We start from the raw sequence: 19,687 nt of genomic DNA, 5'->3' as shown, positions 1-19,687 counted from the left end.
CGAAACCCTGGATAGCCGTATCTTCAACGTTTTCAAACAAGTACACCTAAAAGAGTAAAAAAAAAACAATCACTAGCTCTTGTCTAGGTCAGGAAAAAAAATGCCAGAGTTCTCGAGACATCCTCTCGCGTCAGGGGCATCGACTTAAGCCATCAGCGTTGCCATGGAGTACACCCTTTTTGTAGCGTATTTCAAACGTATATTGTTGCAAAACGAGGCTCCAACGCAGCAGGCGGCCGTTCTTAGAGGACATGGTCTGTAGCCAGGTGAGAGGACAGTGGTCCACTTCCACAATGAACTTGCTTCCGGCAATATAACAAGCCAGTTTCTGGACTGCCCAAACCAAGCACGCACATTCCTTTTCGCTAGCGCTGTAAACCTGCTCGCGAAGGGTGAGTTTCCGGCTAACATAGAGGACGGGATGCTCTTCATCCCCCTCATCCCTTTGACTAAGAACTGCCCCCATGCCTCTATCACTAGCGTCGCATTGGACTATGAAAGGCCTCGAGTAGTCCGGTGAACTAAGCAAAGGTTGGCTCGACAAGGCCGCTTTCAAAACGCGGAAAGCCTTTTCTTTCTCCGCATCCCAGTCGACCATTTGGGGCTCGGTCTTGCGCAACGCGTCAGTAAGAGTGCTGGCAATGTCGGAATATCTAGGGATGTACTTACGATAGTAACCAGCTATTCCAAGAAAAGCCCGAATCTCGGTTTTCGTTCGAGGCTGGGGAAAGTCTCGGATAGCTGCCACTTTCATTTCAGAGGGACGGCGATGCCCTCGACCGATAACATGCCCGAGATAGAGTACCTCTGCTTGTGCTAGCTGACACTTGGGCGCCTTTACCGTTAAACCTGCTTCGCGTAGGCGTGTCAGTACTGCTCTCAAATGCGCCAAGTGTTCTGGCCAGGACGAGGAAAACACGGCGACGTCGTCCAAGTAAGGCAATGCGAAGTCCTCTTGACCCCGCAAAACCTTATCCATTAAGTTTGAAAAACAGTAAGGCGCGTTCTTTAGGCCGAAACTCGACACTTTAGGGCGGAATGTCCCCAATGGTGAAATCAATGCAGCATACCGGCTCGCCCTCCCGGTGAGCTGCACCTGCCAGTAACCTCTCACTAGGTCTAGCGTTGAGATAAATTGCGTGCTGCTTACCCTCTCGACGCGTTCCTCAATGTGGGGAATTGGGTATGTCTGATCCTTGGTGATGAGGTTTAACTTACGATAGTCTACGCAAGGACGCGGATCTTTGCCGGGTACCTCCACAAGAATTAACGGGGAAGTGTAATCACTTTCACACGGCTCAATCATGCCCAATTCCAGCATCCTGTTAAGCTCTGCTTTTATTAGCTCAAGCCGGCGAGGTGACACCCGATACGTCTTAGATCTTACCGGTTCCGACGAGGTAAGCTCTATGTCATGAGTGAGGACGGATGTCCGGCCTGGCTCGCTTACAAATCTGTCCTGAAACTTGGTCAAAAGACCACGCAATTCCTGCTTCTGCTTCATTGTCAGCTGTGACTTTGATACTAAATCGTCAACTCTTTTCTCGATCGGGATTTCGTCCGATTCGGGAGCTAATTCAGGAATTTCTGCCGGAACCTCTTCCGGAACACTTAAAGTCATGTTCACGATGGCTTCCCTCTCTTTATAGGGTTTGAGTAAGTTGCTATGATACACCTGGTGTACCTTACGACTTCCTGGTAATTTTACCACATAGTTGGTGTCAGACAATTTTCGAGTAATCTCGGCTGGGGCCGACCCATTGCACTTCAAGCTTATTCTTTTGGGAGGGCCTCAACAACATGACCCTGTCTCCTACAGCAAAGTGTCGTGCTTTAGCTGTCCGATCGTAGTAAAGCTTAGCCTTCTGCTGTGCTTTGGTCATCGCACTCTCGGTCAGTTCTTGGGCTTTTGTTAGACGATCCAATAAGGTGAGGACATATTCCACTACTACAGGATCATCACCCTGACCTTCCCACGACTCTCTCAGCATACGAAGAGGAGACCGCAGTCTGCGGCCGTAAACAAGTTCCGCTGGCGTAAACCCTGTTGTCTCATGTGGTGCAGTTCTTAGTGCAAACATCGTTGCAGGTAAGCAGATTTCCCAGTCGTTTTTCGTTCAAAACACAAGGCTCTTAACACTCGCTTCATCACGGAGTGAAGCTTCTCTATCGAGTTCGACTGCGGATGGTAGACTGAACTATGCAATAATTTCACGCCACACCGCTCTAAAAAGGTTGTCGTTAAGGCACTCGTGAAAATGGTGCCCTGGTCTGATTGTATCTCGGCAGGAAAGCCTACCCGGGCAAACACGGACAGAAGTGCGTTCACTACTTCGACGGAACTTAGCTCTTTTAGCGGGACCGCCTCTGGAAATTTAGTAGCTGGGCAGATTAAGGTCAGGATGTGACGGTAGCCTGAAGTTGTCTTGGGCAAAGGACCTACTGTGTCAATTACCAACCGACGAAAGGGTTCCGTGATTACGGGTACCAGCTTCATTGGAAATTTCGCCTTATCTCCCGGCTTACCCACTCGCTGACACACATCGCAAGATTTTACAAACCTCTCTACATCTTTAAAGCATCCAGGCCAGTAGTATTCCTGTAAAAGACGATTTTTCGTCTTCTTTACGCCTAAGTGGCCTGACCATGATCCTCCATGCACCAAACTAAGCAAATCCTGACGATACACCTGAGGTACGACTACCTGGTCCAACTCTACTCCTCGCCTATCTAGATATTTTTGATAGAGTATGCCGCTCCTCTCTTGGAATCTCACATTTCATTTGGCGATTCCCTCTTTCGAACTGTCCTGAAATTGCTTAAGCGTCGGGTCCCCCTTTTGTTCGGTTATTAATGAAGTGGGGCTCACCTGCAGCAGCCGACTGAAATTATCCGAAGTTGGCATGACACACAACTCTTTTGTATTTCCTAGTACCTGGAATGTGTCACCCTCTGTGCTATCCTCTGTACTACCAGGAATCAACTTGGGAGCAACGGCATTTTCTATTTGCTCGGCCAACGAGGCGTAATTGACCCCTTCCAATTCGGGAGGAGGTTCATCGTCACCTTTAGGAATGGTTGCCTCCGCGACTACGGCTTCTGCAGCCTGTTCTCGCACAAGTCGATTTGTTACCGTGGTGTCCAACTCTCAACCAGGCCCGTTGTCGATTTGAGGCTTGTTTGCCTCAGTGAATGTTGCTCTCGCAGCCAGCGCACGTGCCTTCGATCTAGTCAGTGCCTGCACTATGCCTTCTCCCAACGTTAGACCTTTCTCCTTCAGCATTTGATCTGACTTATTTGAAAATAAGTAAGGATACTGAGAAGGTAGATATGGCGATACCGCGGCTTCCGTTTCCAACGTACCAAATGCGCCTTTAAGGACAACTTTAGCTACGGGAAGGCACTGACTGTTTGCTTCTACGGCTTGTCTAATCCAGGCACAGTCTCCTGAATACTGTCCGGACTGAACAAAAGACAGATGAACTACGTCCATAGTGGCTGCGGAGTCTCTAAGAACCCGACACTGCTTGCCGTTCACGGTAAGGTCGTACATATAGGGCTCTAACAACTTCATGTTCTCCCCGGCTTCATTTATAGATAAAAAGGCCACCTTTTCTTTCGGGCAGTGTTTCGCGAAGTGCCCTGTTTTGTGGCAATTGAAACAAGCAGCCGGTTTTCTCGCCTCAAATTTCCTTTTGCTTGCCTCTGCCGACGCCCCATGGTTAGATGAATTGTTTTCCTCACCCTTTTGTGCGAGACTTGTCGGTTGTTTTCTAAACGGTGCCTTATTCGGTAGTAGGAATTTTTCCCTTTTAGGCTCACTGTTTGCCCCGAGGGCGCGGCGCGTAACGAATTCTTCAGCGAGCTCTGCGGCTTTCGTTACGGTGTTTACGTCCGGTCTATCCTGCACCCAGAACCTCACCTTTTCTAGTAACCTTTGATAGAATTGTTCCAGACCGATACACTCGAGCACCTTGTCATGATTCCCATACGCCTTTGCCTCTTTGAGCCACTCCCCCATGTTGGCCATTAACTTGTAAGCAAACTCCGGGTATGAATCATTGTTCTCTTTTACGGCGTTGTGAAATTTTTGTCTGAAACCTTCCGCTGACAACCTGTATTTCTTGAGAAGGCTCGACTTCACCTCACTGTACTCGTCAGCCTCCTCTTTCGTGAGGCGCGCGATTACTTCTGAGGCCTCCCCCTTAAGTAGGGACAACAAGCGTTGAGGCCACGTATCCTGGCTGAAACCTTGCCTTTCACAAGTTCTCTCAAAGTTGACGAGAAACAGCCCAATGTCCTCCCCTAGCTTGTACGATCTCATTAGGTCCGTCATTTTGAACCTGACCCGCTCTGCGGTACCGGAAGCCTCGCTGCCTCCTGCTCTACTATTATGGCTAATCTCTAGCTTGAGGCGCTTCATTTCAAGCTCGTGCTTTCGCATCTTATCTGCCTCGGCTTCTGCCGCTTTCCTTTCGGCCTCCGCCGCCTTTCCTTCGGCCTCGACCGCCTTTCTTTCGGCCTCTGCCCCTTGCCTCTCCTGAATCTCCTCGACATATTCTGACAGCTCGTCATCCTCCGCCTCCAAAGCGAGAATCGCCTCTATCAGCTCTGGCTTTCTTTGAGAGTCCGACACCTCCAGATTCAACTCCCTTGCAAGTAGCAACAACATGGACTTTCGCAGGGATTTCAGATTCATGGCTGCTTCCAGTACCGCTGTCTCTGTTCCACAAAGATTCCTGTTCTGCAACTAATTAACCTTGACGGCAACGACAGCTCTAGATACCTGCCTTGCCTCAAGTTTTCCATTAACTTAGTCTACAAATAAAGCTTCAAAAAGCTCTTATACGGAATCCTGCCCTGCCACTGTTAACCTTGACGCCACTGACAGAAAGAGCTTAACCAAGCTCTCACACAATTTCTGCCTGACGCAAGTTACCTGTTAACCCAATGACTAAGACAGCCCCTCTCTACCAGCTTTTACTTAACACATAGAGTAAATGCCTGGTAAAATTTAACAGAGAAAGCCGGCACTCACCCAGTTCGCAGTCATGTCTCCGGCGTCGTGCCTCTCAGAAGTGCCGTTCGATTCCCTTTGGAAGTCGATGAGCTCGTGTCATTCTTCTCCTGTCGTCCCGTTGTTGAACTTCGGGCTCACTCCGTCCAGTGGTCGCTTTCGGGGTTATCGGCATCCCACCGCTGCCACCAGTTGTTGGGACTCCGGGTCCTGCCGGCCTCGTTTTCGGTAGCTGGCCCCGTAGCAGGATCCATCGTCCGACAATTCAGCGAGAAGAAGCGCCCGAACGAACGACAGAGATTTATTTACATGTGAAGTGATCAACTGATCCAAAGAGAGAAGAGAGAGAGATACAAAACGTCTTCGGCATTTTATAGCGCCGCGTTGCCGACACTGGGCGCACTGTCCGCATCGTCAGCTAATACGGTGGCTCCGGCACCTCAGCCACGAGAGAGGGGGAAACACCTCACAACACATGGAGTGGCACAACCTAACACGATGTCCATATATGGTCACGGCGCCCTAAAATATGCCCAAACATGGTCACGAACGCACAGCAGATTCCGGAATTCCCCCGGCGAGAGGGAGGAGCCTGAATGGGGAGGTGGGGTCGACGGCACAGTCGGTCAAGAACCGGTTCTCCCACAACTTCTCTTGCTTGGTTCCCTAGGGCCGGTCGTAACAAGGTGCATTTCTTGTGCTCGCATGGTAATTGATATGATTTTGTGCACTTGTATTAACTGTTGCGGAAATGTTGCTTGCAGTCATTGTGCAGACCCCTGCATTTTAGAAGAATACTGTTTCACCTAGCTTGCTCATCCTGTCTAACTTGCTCAGCCATTCTCAGTGGCATCGTGTTATTGGAGAAAATGTACCAAAATGTTATGAACACTTTCAGCTCTCTACATGTCAAGATTGCCAGTTCTTGTGCCTCCTAAAAAATGTTTTCATTATCATCAATGCCTTGTAGAGATACCTTGACGCTTTTTTCAAATACTTTTTCTGTGGTTATCAGCTCTGTAGGTTTCCGCATCGTGAATGATGCTGGCACGGTTTTTTGCGCCAAAAGAAATGCCGTTTGCTTTTCCTCTTATCTAACAGAGTCTGCATCTACTAATTCAAGCCTGTTTTTAAAAAGACACTAAAAAGTGATTTTTCTTGCATGAGTAAAATGCTTTTTCGTAGAACAAAAATTGTCATGCTTGCCACGAGAAGACAGTTGGCACTCGAGAAAAGTCCAAAAAGAAAATCTGAATGGCGACACCACCTTGGAACTATTGCTTAGAAGATTCCCTAAAGCTTATAGATTTTGACAGTGTGTACTAGGGCCTATGTAGTTCTGAACCGGTAAAAACGAAGTACATTGTCCTCTGTGGGTGCCAGAGGCTTAACATAGCCACATTCGGGAAATTGTGTTGATCGAATGTCACTAAAATATATAGAGCACTCTTTTAAATCCTTGACTTCACTCACGTAAATTTTGGTGCAAAATTTCAAAAATGGAACTGTGACCATTGTTTTATTCTATAGTATCAAGAAACCCATTATAGTGATGATACCGTCGTTGGAGTTTTCAGAATATAATTTATCAATCAGAACATGTTCATATTTTAACATCAGGGTCCCTTTAGGTCAGGGGGCTGACTTTCTGGTTTTGCATGTAGTTCCATGGAAAAACGAACATGTGTTGAAGCCTTCTTTTTCATTTGGGAATTTGTCTCAAGCTTTGTCTTAACGTGTATCTTCTGAGCTTTGGCACCTGTTTATCTGTATATAGGTGTGCCCGTGTGTCTGGATTAGGTTTATGCGAATACTCATATGAATTTTACATTACCTGAATTCACTTCGATTCGAATTTAATTTTTTGAAAATTTCCAAGTGCTCGAAATGAACATAAAGGTTATATTAGTGAGCATGTAAGCCTTTGTAAAGCTTGTTTCACTGCAGTGGAGAGGGGCAAACCGCGAAAGCATCTGTTGAAGTGTGTACTAAGTTGCATGCAATTTTTTGTAAAGGTGCTTTCACTGCTATAACGGGTGTTAAACAATAAAGCCATCTTCTCAGAGAAAATTGGCACTGCCGCGAAGTCCCACTTCAAGGTTAAATGAACATATTTCCTTCACATCGATTCATCAATTTTCAAGTTTAAAAGCTTTTTATACTATCTTAAATGTAAAAAGCTTCTACTATGAGCATTTACATCAAGTATAGTGAATTTTAAAACTTCTCATATTTTACAGGTTACCTTTTGAATTCTACCGAAAGAGAAATCTTGCTACTGTTCAAAGTTGTTTTCACTTCCTTTGAACCAAAAAGAAGGGCATTTGCATTGGCCTTGTTTCAATTTAAAAAAATATAGTGCAGGTTAGTAGGTATATGACAGATATTCCCATTTGTCCTTGTATTGTGTGATATATGCTGTCTGAATTCGATTCGAAATTAGTCGACCAAAACCGCTATGAACTCACTTTGAACCTATAATTTAACTATTCACACAAGCCTAGTCTGAATGTGTGGATTATTAGATGTGTCTGCGCTTTTGTTCCTCCTGTTGAAACATAGACATTGGTTCACATAACAATATTGAATTTTTAAATGCCTTATTTGCACGATTTTGTTGCAGCAATAACATAGAACTATTTTTCTCTTCTAGCTATGGCTATCATGTGTCCAATAACTCTTATTACATCTGCCATCACCAACCAACAATTCAGAAGATGTTCGAGCGGTTACGGAATTACAGTGGCAAAGACACGGTAACACTAGTCTCATTCACAGATGTGTATTTTTTGCCGATATTGGTATTTCCTTTACAAATGTGTGTCTTTTGTTATTCAGTATCCACGCAAGATCGGCACGTACACCATCAAGAACATCAGGGACCTCACTACGGGATATGATGACACGCAGCCTAACAAGAAGGCCGTGAGTATCTTAAAAAATGTCAGTCTTGTTTTGGTAAACTTCGATGCACGACAGGGTCGAACAGCTGCGTGTCCACATGCACTGCTACGTAGTGGCGTGGGGTAGCACGACCCTATAAGTCATGGAGGGAATGCGACCAGGTGGGAACGTAGACGGGCATGCATACCTGCCAACTCTCCCGAATTGTCTGGGAGACTCCCGAATTTCGACTTAATCTCCCAATCGTACCAATGGTATCTAGAATCTCCTGTAAAGTGGCCATGACAGATGAGACGTGCTTCTCTTATTTAGATCAAGCGCGTATGTCAGCCTTTCTTGCTGTGAAGGTTGCAGTGCTACAGAAGAGCACTCGCCACTACTCTTTTAGTTCTTTTAACCATACCATAAAGTACTGCTAAGTATATATTATAGGCACTTTTTGCGGCGAGCTCATGCTGTAAGTGGCAGCACCGTCCCCATGGTAGTGTGGGTAGGCGGTCGGCGGCATGTATTCAATGTTTGCATCTATTCTCATCATTTGTGGACACCAGTTTTTTCTCTTTGAAAATGATTTTTTTTTTGTTTGTTGTTTGTTCATGTGAAACCATTTGAAATGAGTCTCTCTCTACTTTGTCTTTTTTCTTGCGCTGATGTGTTTTCTTTCTCGGCTTCCGATTACTCCGGGAAGCAGCTCCATGTTAAATTCAAACTCACTTTCTTTCATGGTCAGTAGTAGGCTTCGCATTTCTGCAATTTCTTGTAGTGCACCAGTCGAATGTTAGCTGTACTATGGTTAGCTGTGCTATAGCTAGGTATGCTGGAAGTGTTACTTGCACTATACCGTATTTACTCGCATAATCCTCGCACTTTTTTTGCCGGAAAACCGATAAAAAGTTGGGGAGTGCGAGAATTACGCGGGGAAAACATTCTAAGAAAACGTACAGAGCGAAAAAACAAAACGAAGTGGCCGCAAATCGGGATTCTCACACTAGCAACTAACAACAAGCTTTAAGAAGTACTAATTAAAACTTACTTCAGCAATAAAAGCAGAGGTTCAACACAAGACAAGATTTATTTGAGACACAAAAAGTGGAAGCAAATAGTCGAGAATTAGAATACCATACGCAAAGCTTGCGGGCGCAGCGGTAGCGTTCGTCGCTCACAGGAGCCCTCAAAAGGTAAGCGTGGGACGTCAGTATTGGGCTGATGGCTATTTAACAGAATTGTCCACAGTTTCCTTCTGAAGAAATAAAGTTTACCATCTATCGCAGTTTTAGGCACACGGCAGGCCCAATGCGTCTTGGTGGCTTTCAGCAGCCATCACCAGTAGCGAACACAAAACTCGTAGACGACAAAGGGCCTACCGGCGGCACTGTTGCCGTTCTTTTGTGCATGATGTATCACTTGCAACTTGAAAGCAGCCGTACAGCTTCAGTGTCGCCTCATAACTTGACAAGGTTACAGACGCTACATACAAAACACGCCACAACGCGCACTGGCCACTTCGGCTTGGCTTGAATTGAATCAAATTTCTGTGCAATAGTACGCTTGATGCTTAAGAGATGGCACCAGATGGTGTGCGCTATCACTATCAGTGGCTGGAAAGAGCAGACGACATTATTGCAGCAGTTTTCGGGAGTGCAATAATTACTCGAGGAAAAAAAATCGTATTTTTGTTGGGCGATGTGAGGAGTGCGAGAATTATGCGAGTGCGAGGATTACGCGAGTAAATTCGGTAATAATGCATGGGAAAGATGCGACACAAAATTTTTTTTTTTATGCTAAGCTGGGTTCCCGAGCTCACAATTCGCACTAGGCTTCCATAGACAAATTCAGTATTGTTGGGGCACTTGTTGCAAGAAATTGTTTACATCTGGTTTGCATTCTCTTCATGATAGTTTTTTAATGAAGATATCTGTGTGTGCATGTTTTTGTTTTAAGAAATACTTGTAGGAATTTCTGTACACAGACCTCAACATGATTTACGCGTGTTCATGCAAATAGGTGTGCATTGTTTAAAGAGAAGTAACGTGTTCATTTCAGATACTTCCCACGAGCAAGTCCAGCCAAATGATCACATTCTACTTGGACAATGGCTGTGTCATTACCATTCGAACAAGTGGCACGGAGCCAAAGATCAAATATTATAGCGAGCTGTGCTTGAAACCTGGTGCTGACAGAAAGTAAGTCTGTCTTTTGTTGGTATCAACAGAGAGTTTTAGGGCTGATTACTCCAGCTCTTTCATTCTTTTGTATTTTCTTTGTGGGCAGTTGGCGGACAGAACACGCTGGCAGAGTACGAAAGGGTGCAAAGAGCTTGGAGCACCTAGCTTTGAAGGACTGCAACAATAAAGCTCTCTAATTTCGAATTTTGAGTGTAGCTAATTTTGTTTTGTTTGAAAGCTCAAAAGTGTTATCAGCTGGTGTGAGCTGGCTGGCATTAAAAGGAAAGCATTTAAGTTGTGAAGTCACTCACGTGTCTAAAACAGGAAGTAGATTTATGAACGCTGCCTCATCTTTGCAAGATCTGTGAATAAAAAAACTCGGAATGTCTCTCAGGGCTTGTAACAAGCACATATGTTTTGTGACTGGCTGTCAATCACAATGAAAAACAGTTCTCTGTTGATATTTTTTAAAACAAGCCTAACTCAAATTAATTCGCTGATTACTTAGTTGAAGGGACTCTAAAAAGAAAGAATGAATTGGTTTATATTGATGATTTGTATTCTTCAGACAACAGTGCCGTTGCTTTCACTGTCGAAGACATGTCATACAGGATAAATTTAAGTTCAAAGTTTTGTTTCTTAATTTCGCGCCACAATCTCTGCACCAAGCATCTCGAATTTCAAAGTGAACTTTTTCCTATTTTGGGGAAATCGGCTCATTGAATTTCATTGAAACTTGGTATGTTGAGTCTATGGGCTGTTCAGAGGACAATGTACTCCATTTTTACCAATAAGGAACCACGTAGGCGCAGTAGACACTGTCAAAATCAATGACATCACAGCGACTGGTGTGGGAATTTCAAGCTCGCATTGCCCCTTGAATTTTCTTTTTGCACATTTTCTCTCCCGTCAAGCATGTTCTCATTGCGAGCGTAATGATTTAAAGTAATGGGAATGAATAATTTGCTAATACGGTAAAAGTTGTGTAGGCATGTTAGTATTATTTTTATTTGTTAATGACGATGCCATAAGGTGTTATGCTATTTTTTGTAACTGTTGCATTGTGTGGTTTTGTTATCCTAATTTTTAATAACATTTCCATTCTAGGTCATGGAAGAAGTTTGATGATGAACTGAGTCACATTATATCTTTGATGGTTCAGGAATTTTACCAACCTGAGCTGAATGGCCTGAAACCAAGGGCCGAATAATTAGCTGGCAACATTGCTCTTTACCAACATTTTATTGGTTTTTAATTGAGAGTTGCAATGCAACAAATGAATTAAAAGAAAACGAAAGGAATGCAGCTTATGTTAAATATTCGGCTGCTATTAATGTGTTATACAGTCCAGATTTATTTTTTAATATATTACATAGCTGTCTATAAATAATGCATTTATCCAAAATAAATGTTCCTTATTTTCATCAAATTTCACTCCGCTTTGAATTATTGCTTTTAAAATGCTTATAGTTAATTCAAGTCGTACTTGGTGGCATGCTTTCTGAAAAAGTTTTAAAGCATTTTGACCATGACAAACATTTTTGTTGAATCCTGGACAGGGTTTCTCATCGTTGGAGTATTAAGTGTGCTTTGTGTAGTAGGACTGACAATTGGGCAATTTGGTATGTAGTCATAATAATTAAGTGGCATTACGAAGTATGAGGAAAGGTGCGGAGGAACACACAAAACACTTGTGCAAAACTCTCAAATGAACTTTTATTCGCTTGCAGCACAAAAAAATATTTGCCTTGCAGTACGAAGAGATATTGTGATGGTGAGAGGGTTATTCTTTTATGTTTCTTTTTGTTTGTCTGTTATCTGTGTATAGCAATGGGTAGGTATATTATTTTATTCTGCACATGTGAATAAAAGTTCTGTTGAGAGTTCTGCACTTGTGTGTTTTGTGTGTTCCTCCTTGATTTTTCCATTCTTAGTGGTGCAGTTTCATCAAGCCTGCCTAAGGCAAGATTGCGTCGAAATTTCAAGCAGCGACGTGGCTCAGCGATTGAATGCTGGACTGGCACGCAAGAGACGCAGGTTCAAATTCCGCCGTGTTTTTTTGTTTACTCTTTTCTCTTCTTTCTTATTTCGTGCTATAGTGCTTGCAGACACCGGTGGCGGCTGCAGACAACTACAGCACCACACGCGACCTTTGTTGTGATCTCCTAACAGCTTTCGCTGTAAAATGGGGTAGTCGAGGATTAGGGGAATTAGAGACACCTCTTGGTTAAATATTGTAGCTATTGTTAGTCCACATACACTAGTAAGTTTTCTTTCTGGTTTTCAGTCACGCTCTGAGTGAGTGAGTGAGTCAGATTGACTGTATTCAAAATATTCATAGGAGGCTGAGTAGGGGCTATTCTGACCCTCAAGTCAGCGTTGTCACCCTCAAGTCAGGATGGCGTTGGCAGCTGAAGGCTTGTAGCAATGTCCCCGGCCCTCTGGACCGCCTAAAGTTGCTGCTTGTAATCGTTGCTCTTGAAGGCTTCCTGCCAAGCCTCTTGGGTGTTTAGTCGTCCGTGCTGTGGGCGAGGCACAGCCAAACCATGCGTTCAAAGATGCAATAGGCACCCGATAGTGGACCAGAGGGCGCGACTAATCTTTTTGGACTGTCTCAGCATTGTTGGTACAGACCCCCAGGGATACCAAGAAAGGGCGTTGACACTGAGACGCTGCAGTGTCAACGCCCTTTTCGCTGCAGTGTCAACGCCCTTTTCAGCACGTTTTCAAAGAATGCTTCCTGGGCGCTTACATAATCAGCTGTGACCCCCCTGCTCACAACTGAAAAAGAAAATAATATGCACGTGCAAGTCCGTTTCGCTGCATCTGCTCGATCGCTAGGCTACACATTGGAAGGCTCGGTTTTGCTGTGCCTACTCGCCAGGCTGTATTCTGGTGCCACCATCAGATCTCGTAAACTGCATTGCCGGATACCTATAGGGATGGTTGCAAAGCGAGCATGTGCGTGGTGTGTGTAGGCCGACTTCGTGTAAAGTGGATGGTGTTAAGTACGTGCGCGTTTGCCAGTGGCGTAACAACTCTTTCGCGAGGGGGGGGGGGGTGGTGAACGTACCTCACTCGTCAGCAGAGATACTCTCTCTCTACCTTTTTATATATATATATATGTGACGTATGAGCGACGGTTGGTAGAAGATGAGGAAGAAGTGCAGAACAGAATAAACATGGGGTATGCGCCAGGCCACGTCGCCCATTCATCGTAGCGTCACACGAGTCGACAGGATGAAGACCTGGCCACCACTCATCAACCTCACATCATTCACGAAGCCACCTGCAGTACGCCTCAACTGAATATCGACCACAGAAGAGGTGATCTCAGGCGCATTCAGTTACCAGCACCATGACAGAACCATCGACTGAGCTCGACATCCCCAAGTACACCGGATCAGCGGACGACGGACCCGTACAGGACTGGTTCAACCTATTCGAGGTCCACGCCGCCGCTGCATCCTGGTCAGAACAGGAGATGGTCACCAACTTTACCGACTACGTCACTGGTGAGGCTTTTAAATTTTACCTCACCCACATATTCGACAACGACGAAACATGGCAAAAAATCAAAGAAGAAATGATCATTCGATTTAAAGATTACGATGAGGATTCACTTACAACCCGTGATCTGAAGGCAATCGATCTCAGTTGTCACAACCACCAGCAGTCTTCAAGCACTAAAACAGCCAAATCGAGTCGCCCATTCCCATTCCGACAAGACCTCTTCAAACATCCGCTCACTGAAAGACATCAAGGTCTATTTCCACGAAGAGTTAATCTTCCACCTTGTTTTGCTACGGCACGACAATTGACCTCTACACCATTACTGCACCATAGGACTCGTGTTACCGAACCATCCAGTGCACTGTACTCCCCGCATCGTACACTTGGCCCACCACCTGGTTTTCCGTCACTTTGCTCTTCAGTTACTGACAACGCCCACCTCACGCCTCACACGCTCGCTACGGTTGGTATACAGCTGAGGAACTCCGAATATACTCAGCCAAGCTCAGGGTCTATCGTCCATATTCATGCATTAGAACAGTCGACCTGCAAAGTTGCGCAGACACAGAAACAATCCCAAGCAAAATCCGACCAAATCAAGCGTTTGTCAGTGTCGCCGTCGAGTTCCCAGCCACCTAAGAGTCCAAAAAAACACAGTGGGCTCGGAAAAATCAACTCACTGCACTGTACCAGAAGCGTCTATTAAGAACGGCGTTGCAAGAGCCTTCAAAGACTTCTCTGTCGATTCTAGTGCACCACCTTCATTTTCTTTCGAGAATCGCGACAACCCAACGACAACCAACTATCTACTAGTCACATCAACTATGAAGAAAAAGCAGGCTCGTGTTACTAAACGAGTACCACCTCGTAAGATTCCGCAACATCAGCAGTGCCATCAAGAACTCAAAGAACTCCTGAAACTACGGCAGTTACATCAAGCACAACGACGAACTAAAATGAGATCACAAGCAGATCTGTGGCTTAAGGATGGTCGTCAGAAACGACACCAACTAAAGGAAAGATCAAGTCAACATTTGAGCCATATTCGTAGAAGGAAACGTCAAAGAAGTCTTCTGTACGAGATATCAAGGCTTCGTGTACTCTCCTACCGATGGAGATACCACCACAGAAAACCACGAAAGAGACTGAACGTTACCATTTGCAAATTGCGGGTACATAGACATCGTATCATCAACTTCGGATCTCGTGAACGCAATCCTGAAGCAATGCTTCTGTTTCAGCCACGACAAAGAATACAGCACCCGCGGCAGAAAACTCGGCGCCTACGACGTCCGACCTTCAAATTCTACAAGGACGTCCAGCATCGTTGGTTCTTCGCAGCTGCTGAAGCCGTGTCATGGTCAGTGCAGTTGTGCAGGACGCGGTTATCTTCTCCAGAACGCCACAGTCAGCCTCGCCCACCAGAACTTCTGCGTAAACCGGACTGCTGCACGATCTCCTGAAGTCTTTGAAAGTTTACGGAACTCCCCTGAAGCATAGAACCGATTATGTATTTTGACATTTGTGACTTTTCAATCTCTCCTTGTTTACTACTTCTCGTTCGTAATCCGTGCCTTCTTTCGGGGGTAGGGGGAATCGTGTGACGTATGAGCGACGGTTGGTAGAAGATGAGGAAGAAGTGCAGAACAGAATAAACATGGGGTATGCGCCAGGCCACGTCGCCCATTCATCGTAGCGTCACATATATATATATATATATATAATGTAGAGAGAGAGAGAGAGAACTACTTGAATACGCTCGCAGTTGTATATGAATTCGCATACACGGAGCTGACACGATGCGCTTTCTTAGATACTACGAAGCTCAATCACATTTCAACAGGCCAAGGAATGTCGCCCTTAGCCCAATTTTCGCGTCCAATATGTGACGCTTATCTTGATGTCACACCTCTTTCTCCGATTATGCTTTGAAGGTTAATATCTACAGATACTACAATGGTTTGTCTAATAAATTCACTATGGATGTTAGTCGTTGTGTACCAAGCGTCAACGAGGATACAAACACGTCGAACGGTGCTATAGCTGCCAAACACCAAAAAATACATTCGGCAAACTTTCCTCAATCAATGTACTGTAAATATTTCATTACCCCTTTAAAAGTGCGTTTTACTTTCGTGTTATATGCCGATTCTTGTGACAAAGGGATCAACCATGTTTTTTAACGAATGATTGCTGTTATATGTTTTATAACAATTATTACACTATCTTGCATATATTCAGGCTTGTGTGTATTATAAATTGACTCGTTTCTAATAGTCTGAACACTGTTTCTGGAGCGCGCAATCAATAATTATATTGCTGTTGCTATATTACTGTTATTAACTTGTTATCAACTTCTGAACATTTTAGTTTGAAAGTGTATAATTTGCGGTGTTAGGGGCATACTGCATCTTTTAAACCCATTGTATTTGTACTGACATTTCTTAAGGGGTCCCGACGCACCTGCATAAATACGCCAATACAAACGGGGTAAACAAAATTTTTCTTTGCAAGAACAAAATGTGGGCGATTATAAGGTTAAACTACCCTCGTTGCTTCATTTCTAAATGGTCGTAAGCTGTATATAATTGGTGTGAACAGTCTGTCATGTACACAGCACTGGCTTGTTATGCGAGGCATCAATTGACCCGAAAATGATCCATTGCATAATAACCACTTATGAAAAACCACGTAAAAAAATAATAGAATGGACCATTTTCGATGCGGCATATTGTTTGCCATTGGTTCTTCGGCATTTAAAATTTTCTGTGTGCCACTAAATTGCCTGTTTGTTAAATGACGTCGCGACGCTGGAGAGCATCTCCTTCTAATTTTAGTTCAAGTAGGCTAGCTGCCAATCGCATAAGCAGTGGCTATTTATTGCAGGTGGCGAGGTGAATTATGAGTATAATAAAATATTTCTACTTGCAGCATAACGGTGTTTAGTAGTTTGTGTGCGTATACATCTCTGTGAGCTCATACTTTCCGAGAGAAAAATGAGTAGAGAGAAATAAGGAGCGCTGCATGTGTGTGCTGCTTTGCTGTCCGAGATGTATTTCGAGCTATAAAAGACAAAGTTCAGTGAAAACCAACTATAGCCTGGCTCTTAAGCCTCCATATTGCTGAAAACCACGGTTCCTTGTTCGGTGGGTCAAGTTGTGGGGCAAGCTTAAGAGCTTGAGTTCACAGCGTTATTCTTGGCCAGTTTGCAACGTGCCACTGTGGCTCCAAGTTACCATAAGCAAGTTTATCAGGTTTACCAGAGACTAAAGCGACAACAATTTTCGGTGTTTCAGTACGGAAAACTTCCAAAACGATCAGTCACACCCATCGGCTTGCAACAGCTTCGGCAGAGCAGCGTTGATGATATATCCTTTTCGAATAAGATTGTTTTCCAGAAGCAGCAAATGCGTTTACCAATTTTTAAAAATTTGCTCGTTCCCAATCGTAATTGAATCAAGAGGTCACAGCAGAATAAAAGCAAGAGGACGAGTCGTAGTATTGTAGGGCCCCTCTTCAGCGCTCGCCTGCTCTGCAATACTACAGCACAAGGCGCGATTGCACCGCATAGACGACCCGCACCGCAAAAAGCCTACAGGAAAAATTATCGTAGCAAAAATGTTGGCGAAATTTCACTACGTTGTATCATTGCCTCGTAACATTTTGATTCTCTCATAAGAACATAATTGAGCGATTACTGTTGTGACGGAAAACTTCTAGGCTAGCGGTGAACGTTCGTGCCGCCGTCTTGGGAGTCGGTGTAATTGTGGAATGGGCTCAGCAAGGCTAGCGCGATCGCCATTTCCTCTGGACATGGCTTGTTTTGACGTTTGCCGTGTTTACGAGGTTTCTGTCTATATCAAAGACCGCTATGACAAACGCCTGCCTGCCGCAGTAGCGAGTGGCATCTACGAATAGCGCGTGCATGTTTTTTTTTTTTTTGCCTTGTTTATGAGCGCCCTCGCTCTGTCCTTCCTTCGGCCTTGGCTGAGCGTTGGGTGAATGTCACGGGGGATTTGCTTTACCCTAATGTGTTCCCTCACGTCGTTGAAGTTTTTTTTTTTTTTTCTCTGCTTGAAAAATTGGGCGGATGCCCGCGTTTCGAAAAATGAGATGGCCTGCTTGCGTCATTGATAGGCGTGTGATCTATGCCACCTTCTAAGCTTCAAATTTTCTTCGGCCGTGTTGTGCAGGCCGAGTTTCTCGAGCTTCTCGTTGCTCGTGCTATGGTCCCTAGATAGGCCTAGTGCCGTTTTCAGTCTCTAGCGGAGCATGGAGACGATCTTTTTTATTCAGCTTTTTTATTTTTTATTCAGTTTCTTTGTGCCCCCGTATAATTTAGATCGATTTTCTGTCTCAACATCCGACTAAAAGAAACTTTAGTCGGGGAACAGAACGTTCAAGTTCTCTAGCTGTAATTTACGCGCGTGACATACAGAAGCTCACTTGGACTCCTCTAGAGGGCACTAGTTGCCAATGTACCTCGCAATGGCGTTTTTAATGCGCGTGGGCAGACATGCGACGTTTTGGGTAATGCAATTGAATACGCCCGCAATCAGTCGAAAGCATTCAGTTTGCATGCTCACCTGGTCATGTTTCAACTCTTCGGGTAGGGACGATCTGAAATTTTACATAGGAAATTTTCGATGACTGAACCTAGAAAAATAGAGCGCGTGCAACGCTTTAGGGCTTTACTTTATTACCCGATGACTGTATGAAGCTGTGCATCTACTCGAACCCCACAAAACGTCATGAGCAGTTTTAAATCATTAAGGTAGCTTCACATAGAAGTGCCAAGTCTAGACGAAATGTTGAGCTGGGCAGTTTTGTTGTTTCCCTTCGGTTTTATTTCCTTTCTTTCTTTCTTCCTTTCTGAATATTTCTTCTATATACCTACTTATATTTTTCTTCCTGTTTAATTCCACCTTTCTTTCTCTCTCTTTATATTTTTCGCTTGCTTCCTCTTTCAATCTTAATACGTGGTTTCTGTTGTCTTGCTTCCCTAGCCATAGCAGTAATTGCCGCACAATTCGTATCATAATCAATGCGCTCGAAAAACAAGGGATGCTACAGCTGGCTATGTGGTTTTGCCTGCGTTGCATCATGCAACATAAAACATAACATCATTCGACAGGATACAATAGCATATATATGACAGCCGCTAAAATGTTCCGCTCTTAATGAAATGATCAGCTTACATTAAGAGTTACGCGCATCCTTGGTGACATGTCATGTCACCTTTAACAAGCAAATCCCTAATAGCTCTCGTTTGTACCATCCATTGTGTGCATGCTTTATAAACTGAGATGGTGGAGATTAACCCGGCACCTTACATTAAATTGTCTCCCGTTAGATACGGTGCGCCTTCTAATGATTAAACCTTTCTATTCGCAATTTGGAAGTTCCTGACTCAAATGCCTTGCATCATTGCGTGTGTCGAGGTAAATAAAATAGTCTGTCTTGAGCATTTTTTTAACGATTGCAGTTTGCTAGTTAACTGACCAAGTTGGTACATCTTTAGAAGTTTACTCATTTGAGATTGGTATGGCTGACAGCACGGAGTGCAACGACTGCGCCGTCGATGAGACTATTGAACACCTCTTATGTTACTATGCCCGGCATACACAACCGAGAGGCTTCACCTGCGCAATGTCTTAAATCGACTGGACAGAAGTGATTTCACTGTCGAGAAAGTATTGGGACCATGGCACTGCGCCCATCCCAATTCCGAAAGGCAACGAAAGCGCTATTGCGTTTTCTCAAAGACACCGGCCTGTTTCATCGTTTGTGATGTGAACCTGCTACGCGTCGGCCCAGTCAGTGACCTTTTTTCTCCTCCTCTATAACTTTCCTTCCCCCTCTACCTTCCCCCGTGCAGGGTAGCCTACCGGGGCTCAGCCCTGGTTAACCTCCCTGCTTTTCCCCTTATGTTCTCTCTCTTTAGAAGAAAGTTGAAAACACTTGTTAAGGCAGTAAACACTGAAAGAAGACAAAGGCGGTTTTCGTCCTTCCGTCTTTAATTTTTCTTGTAGTGAGCTCATTTTCCTTTAGGATTGTTACTTACTTCTGCCTTGCACAGAAGAAACAG

General features: G+C 44.5%; 1 protein-coding gene across 1 annotated transcript in view; it reads left to right on the top strand.

Annotated features, from left to right (window-relative positions):
• Nucleotides 1-11,515, top strand: part of Pgm2a (phosphoglucomutase 2) — a 47,638-nt gene extending 36,123 nt beyond the window's left edge. Inside the window, exons 13-16 of the mRNA XM_037420978.2 lie at nucleotides 7,671-7,773; nucleotides 7,856-7,942; nucleotides 9,965-10,104; nucleotides 11,194-11,515. Of these exons, the coding sequence (XP_037276875.1) occupies nucleotides 7,671-7,773; nucleotides 7,856-7,942; nucleotides 9,965-10,104; nucleotides 11,194-11,296 (433 nt within the window). The 3' untranslated portion in view covers nucleotides 11,297-11,515. The remainder of the gene's footprint in view (nucleotides 1-7,670; nucleotides 7,774-7,855; nucleotides 7,943-9,964; nucleotides 10,105-11,193) is intronic.
• Nucleotides 11,516-19,687: the final 8,172 nt, after the last annotated feature.

The sequence above is a fragment of the Rhipicephalus microplus genome, chromosome 2 (assembly GCF_043290135.1).
Source record: "Rhipicephalus microplus isolate Deutch F79 chromosome 2, USDA_Rmic, whole genome shotgun sequence".
NCBI classification, from domain to species: Eukaryota; Metazoa; Arthropoda; class Arachnida; order Ixodida; family Ixodidae; genus Rhipicephalus; species Rhipicephalus microplus.
This window is presented reverse-complemented; position numbering and strand designations above follow the sequence as displayed.